At 28.8% G+C, this 6,758-nt stretch overlaps 1 protein-coding gene across 5 annotated transcripts in view; it reads right to left on the bottom strand.

The window, feature by feature from the left end:
* LOC117168809 (KICSTOR complex protein kaptin-like) overlaps positions 1-6,758 on the bottom strand; it is a 38,704-nt gene that overhangs the window by 21,177 nt on the left and 10,769 nt on the right. For 4 of the 5 annotated variants that reach the window (XM_033354642.1, XM_033354646.1, XM_033354645.1 and 1 more), the window contains one exon: positions 3,569-3,669. In XM_033354642.1, the coding sequence (XP_033210533.1) occupies positions 3,569-3,669 (101 nt within the window). Of the gene's footprint in view, positions 1-3,568; positions 3,670-4,533; positions 4,670-6,758 lie in introns of those variants that run through there. The other variant, XM_033354644.1, reaches the window with a different exon arrangement.

Genomic DNA, 6,758 nt, shown 5'->3' with positions numbered 1-6,758 from the left:
CGAGACTCTTCCAGAGTGCGAGGCGGGAATCGAACCCGCAAGCCGAAGGAGTGGGTCCAAAGCCTACGCTTTAGCCCCCACGACCATCGTCCCACTCTAAGACATTTTTAGTTCATTCTGCGAAAAAATTATAGCCAATTCATTCAGATATTTAGTTTAAAAAAATTGTTTTAATGAGTGAAAAAGAGTAGCTACTTTTATATTAATCGTAATCAAACATTTATTTCTTTCATATTTCTTTTAACTCAAACACATCATAGATTTTTTCTGTATAGTTGTTATAATAATTTAAGACCTATATAAATTTTAAATTCTTTCAAACAGTAGCACACTTAAATATTAAATTAAACAAAAAAATTTGTTTGTTTTTGAAAAAAAATGTTTCTTTGGCTGGAATCAGTTGTTAGTAGTTGCTCGTTATACGTGAAAGCCTTGAAGTAAGTAAAAAAATCCAAATTCGATGAAAATTTAACTGCCAAGCGATTTTTGTCGAAAATGGCCGAAATGAAAACTTCCTAAATTCTTAATGATGATTTATTTTAAATAATTATCTCCATAGAAGACAGGTTTATACCTTTCTGAACAATTTTAAAGCAGAGAATTTTTTTGTTCTCAAAATTCCCAGGACTCTCCATGAGCCTAAAGAAATTAATGCATGATTCTTGCAATATCTCTGTTCAGCGAGAAAAATATATAGGCGGTTATAGAATCTGTCGCCTAAATTATCTCAATCAAATATTTTGAACAGACAGAAAATAGCTTACAGTTATCAGTAAGGATATTTTCAAATGGATTTTTTAAATAATTGAAAAAAAGGAAAAATTATATATTCCTCAATAGTTGAGAACTCAAGATATAAGAAGCAAAATTATGAATATGAATTTAAATTGCAAAAGCGAAGTTAGAAGCTTTTAAATGCGGAAATTTTATTGGCAAAAGTTGACTTGAATACATTCAAGTAATTTCGCAATAAAATCTGACTCAAAATGAGCTGAAAAAGGATGAGGACTAATAAGTCAGGGAAAAGCGATATTAAAAATGGAGACTGACAAATTGAGAAAGTAATATAAAAATGAAATAATATGATTTCGCTTAAGAACAATGTAAATATAAATAATAAATCCAGACAAAGTAAAATGTACCAGATCATCATAGGTATAAAAAGGTTTTTATAAACTTTTTTTATAAACTTTTTTTATAAACTTTATAAACTTCTAAATGATTCATTCAAAAGTATATCTTTTTCATAAAATTAATTTTATTTATAAATTATTTGGTATATGTGTACTAATTCAGAAAGAGACCTAACAAATCACATCAACACAATTTGTCTGACTATGACCGCCTGTATCCACTTCTTAGCACAACACCACAGTTTTACTATTTAAGAATGCACTCTATTGATTTTCTATTTAGTTTACTTTTTATATTGTAACACGAATGGAATTTAATTATTCTTTAATTTAAATGCGGATTAGGATACCAATTAAACGAAGAAGAATCGCGATTTTGCAATTGTAATTAATTTTGTGGGGGTTAGGAATATATTAGCGGTGAGTGTACATGACACTGATTTATAAATGAATATTTTTTTATGTACCTTTTAGAATCAAATTATAGACTGAGGCAAGAAGTTGGATTTCACGACTTTGCCAAAACGAACACTGGCCAACTACTAAAGCTATTCGATGTACAACTAGATTATTGTGGAAACTATCTTGAGACTGATTTTAGACATCCCTTGACCGTCAAGAGAGGGGTGGGGATCAAAAATTCAGGGTAGGGGAGGTCTCACGTGTTTCTGGAAAGCTTGTTTTAAGAAGGTCACTTTGCATTTACCTCCAATTAAACTAAAAATAAATTTTCATACAGAAATCTAATTGACTACCCTAAATAATGATACGAGCTACCTCTGAAATTATTTGCGCATTTTTCTCTTATAAAAGACCCTAGATTAAAAAAATATATATAATAGAAGTAAATACATTTTTTATATTAACTTTAAATAATTTTGAAGTTTTAATTACAAATTTTATTTAAAAAAAAAATAAATTCACTACTAACGGAAATTATCTACATGCTTATTTTTGTGCTGTTGCTAAGTTACCCTAATTTTCATAATATTAACATAGTTTTTTTCTATTATTAAAGCAGAAAAGGAAATAAATACTCTTCTGTATGTAAAAAGTCCCAGTTGAAGGGAAAATGTCAAATTTAATAAAAATATATTGATAAAAACGTCAAATTTTGATGTTTTTGAAACTTGAACTAACTCTTGAGGTAATTAAAATTTTTCACAGTCCTTGAGCTCACTTCAAAGGTAAGTCTCCATAGGGTTTTGCTAAATTATAAGCGTATTTTTAGAATTTTGTCCCTGCATTCTATCCTAGGATCAAACTTGGTACCAAAAGAAGTCGCTTAATTTCGAATAATGATTGTACTCATCATGATTTTAATAAATTCAAAACAATAATATATTAATAAATGTTCTAAAATTTCTTAAAATATAATAAATAATTTTTGAACAATTAAGTAAGTATTTAAACATTTTTGAAATTTAGCGACTTTTTTGCACCAATTTTGTTACTCCTAGGCAGAATGTAGGAAAAAAGCTCTAAAAATATCTTAAAAAATTGTACGGAGAGTTACGATAAAAATGGGTGTAAGAACTTTAACAAGTATTAATTATTTCCGGAATTATTCCAATTTTTCGAAAACATCCAAATTTGCCGTGTTTTTGGAATATCATTTTATAATATATACATTTTGCCTTCAAATTGGGATAATTAGACGATGAATTTTATTACCTCTAGCGGGATTAAAAGGAAAGAAATTTAATGAAAATATTGTAAAAGTTATGGAACGTTAGTAACAGTTCGAAAAACAACCGTGTAGGTAATTTCAGCTGATAGGGTATTTTGTGTTTAAAGTTTTCAAAGACTCAAAATACATGTATTTTTTAAATCTGTAACAATTTATCAATAATTATTATTGCAAAATATAGCATTGAGTTTCTTCAGTTAATTATTAGAAGCTAATAAAAATAATAAAGTTTAATTCAGAAAGAGAAATTTCGCAAAAATCAGTCACGCAATGTGTCTGACTGTAGTCGTTTTTATCCACTTCTCAACAACAGTCTATTCTTACTGCTTAAAAAATCTAAGACTATTATTTATATTGGACTTATAATTAAACTATATAAAAAAATTAAAAAATAATACTCATGCATTAAAAGATTGGAACAATAATAAACTGTCATCCAAAAAAAGAAATTCCTTAAAAATCAGTCACCTGGTTTGTCTGACTGCAGTGGTCTTTATCTACTTCGCAATTCTACACTACTTTTACTACTTAAAATATTTTAGCCGATTATTAATATTTGCACATTAATTATACTACTTTAGGACGTTGTATAATAATCACATAGCAACAGATAGCAACAATAAAAAACTTTTATCTAGAATGAAAAATGTCTTTAAAATCAGAGACCCGCTTGGTCTGACCGGAGTCGTCTTTATCTACTTCCAGCCACTGACTACTTTTGAGATATAAAGTTTTAATTACTCACTAGGTTGTCCACTGCGCTTTCTTGTTTCTTCTTCTTCGAGCATGCGAAGCACTGCGCTGTTTTGAAGATTCGCCGGTTTGGCTAACTGGTTGAAATCGATTCTGCAACATAAAATTAAATTCTTTAAATTGCAATTGTTAATCTCAAGAATTTTCATTATTAATTTGACTTGATAAGAAAAATTATACAAAAAATGTTATTTTCATAGTAATTTTCTAATAGGTATTTTATAACAAAAGTTAAAAGTCTTTGAAAACACAAATAAAATATAAGGTCTGCATTAATAAAAAAAGTCCATTTGCTCATGTGTTATTTTATATTATATAATTCTTTTTAGATTTTCTATCTCACAGAATTTACATAATTTAATTAATCTCTTTTTCAAATATTTAACATTTCATTTTCATATTAGTAAATTTACTAATTCCATAAAAAATTGTATTTTAGAAAATAATTTCAGTCATTTCGAACTTCTTTTTCGCAATAAATCATATGTCATAATAATTAACATGAATAAAAAATGTCATACAAACATTAAAATTTTATTTACGTCTACCTACATTGTTTAGTCTCCCACTATCAACTATTTACAAGATACAAATTACTTATAATTTATCGCGTTCTGAATCAACCAGAAAGTAACTAATAATGCTTTAAATGAAATTAATTTTTAATACATAATATATTAATTGAGTTCTTTTTTAAATTATTGAAAAAATGAAAAACAATGCAATGTTTGAAAAAATAATATACCTCTTATTGAAAGGTCATTTATTATAAACTGCTTTATCAAGAAAATTATTTTTTACTAATAAAAATAACACTGTCGCACATCCACACACATTCTAAATCTTATAAATCCTTCTAGAAAGCACAATTTGACTAGATAAAGTATTTAAAAAAATCAAAATGAAGTAAATTTTTCTGGGCATAAATTGATTGAGCCTTGGTAAGGCGATCATCACCTTCTTTGCTCGATCATGGTGCTAGTGTGGCAATAACTTTTATCAGTCAAAAGGCGAATCCTTAAGAGCGAACCCGATAGGCGAAGTGAGTACCTGAGGCCATCAAACGCGAAACTAAGTCAAGTACGGCGACTTGCGGCTGTTTTGCGCAACGGGCGGTCTTAGCTTGCAGGGGTTTATTTCTATCTCGCGGTGATTCGCGTTTCTGAAAATAACGTACAGGTTCGCCGATTACTGGTGTTAATACTCAAATATTCTCTGATTCACTCGATCAAGATAAAATCATGACGTCATCTGTCGATCACATAGCAAATGAAAAGTCGACGCGTGACCTGCAGACACTTGTCAGACAGGGTCAGTGAGCAAGTGATCAGAACCAGACAGTTCGTCTTTCATTCAGGATAGACACAAGGTGGTCATTTCGATGAATGTGCCAAAGAACTTTCTAATCAATCTCATTCACTGATCAATTGCATTTAGTTTTCTTTGATTATGATATCGATATGTAAAGAGATCATTTAAAAACTAGCCTGAATAGCGCGCTAAGTGCTTTAATAACATGTTTCATATTTTGATGGCCTAATTATTAAATTAAAATAGATACTTAAATTTAATGTGCTAGAAGATGTAATTCATAATCATAAATTGAAATAAATATTAAAATAGGTACTTCGGCTTTTATGCAATTTTAATTTTATTTTAATTTTCATCAGCTTTCAGTAATTTGTAACTTTTATTTGAACATAAGATTTTATGTCACCAGGAACTAGAAGATATGAAGTAAATAAATTATTTAATTTGGGATGTTATATCGTGATAAAATATTCTTAACAAATATTGTGGAATTCTGCGTCTTTCTAATGTTTTCCATTTTCAACACTGCTCCATTTCGAAGACATGTAATAATTGAAAATTCACCAACTTGTTTAATTTTGAAAGTTTTTAGTTTAAAATCAGTACATTTTGTACATATTTTTTAAATAGGTCCACCTTGAAAATTTTTAGTTAAAGATTTTTCCATTTTTATCTGTATAATTTAAAATAATGTAATTTGAAATGTGTGTGTGTGTGTTTTTAAAATAGTTCATTTGGTAAATTTGCAAGGGAAAATTGTTTCATTTTGACAATTCGCGATTTAAGATTCTTCAATTATGAAGATTTTCAATGAAAGATTCTTCAATTTTTATGTGCATAATTTAAAATTTTGTAATTTTGACAAATTTGATCGAACATTAAAATTTTGAAGATTTATAATTGTAAGCACTTCAATTTTAAACATGTACAAATAATAATTCTTAAATTTTAATGATTTTGATAATCAAAAGGTAGAAGTTTTCAAATATAAATCTTCCCAATTGAAAATTTTTTAATACAAATCATCAAAATTTTAACATTAAAAATTTTAAACATAAAACTTACATAATCTTTATTTGTAAATTTTCACAATTTAAAATTCTGAATGGAAAATTCTTGAATTGTGGAGATTTTTGATTGAAATTTCTCTATTTTGAATTGTATAATTTGAAATGTTTTAATTTTAAAGATTTTTGTTTTGCAATAATTTTATTTTGATGATTCACAATTTTAAACTCTTTAATTTTCAGCCGCATCTATTTGCCCCAAACAATGGGGAGAGTTTGAAAAGGGTATGGACTAACTAACCTTCCCGATAATTTGGAAAGACTAGTCAAGCTAATGAAAAATATGGGGCTAGCAATCCCGAATTTCTGGACGACGTGAGGCTTAGTTAATTTTAACGATGTCTAAATAAATATTCCTAAAACTTGAAGTTTTTGAAAATCGAGTGTATCAGGGTAAAGTAAATGGCAGTGCTCCCAGAGGCAGAGCGCGAAAAGAATGGTTGGAATGTGTGAATGTGACCCTAGTTAGAAGAGACATAAGAAGCCACAGAAACACGAGAGCTTGCATAAAAATTTGCATGGACATGAAGGAAGCAAGAGAATGATGTCTGGGCAGTAATGTATAGCGACACATAGTTAATAAAAAGAGTGCCAGTCTAGTGAATGATGCCCAAAACAAAAGACTTTGGATACTAATGGACCTAAGTGGGGAACGTCACATGATGACTTTGTGAGGTTCTTCACTTGGAGGGATTGCTAGAGAGATTGATCAGAAACCTGGTTCGGACCAGTTTTGCGGAACAAACGTGTTATTTAAATAAATAACACGAGAATTCTAGGTCCATCCAAAATTCTATAACCCCT

Source organism: Belonocnema kinseyi, chromosome 3 (genome assembly GCF_010883055.1).
Source record: "Belonocnema kinseyi isolate 2016_QV_RU_SX_M_011 chromosome 3, B_treatae_v1, whole genome shotgun sequence".
Taxonomy (NCBI): domain Eukaryota; kingdom Metazoa; phylum Arthropoda; class Insecta; order Hymenoptera; family Cynipidae; genus Belonocnema; species Belonocnema kinseyi.
This window is presented reverse-complemented; position numbering and strand designations above follow the sequence as displayed.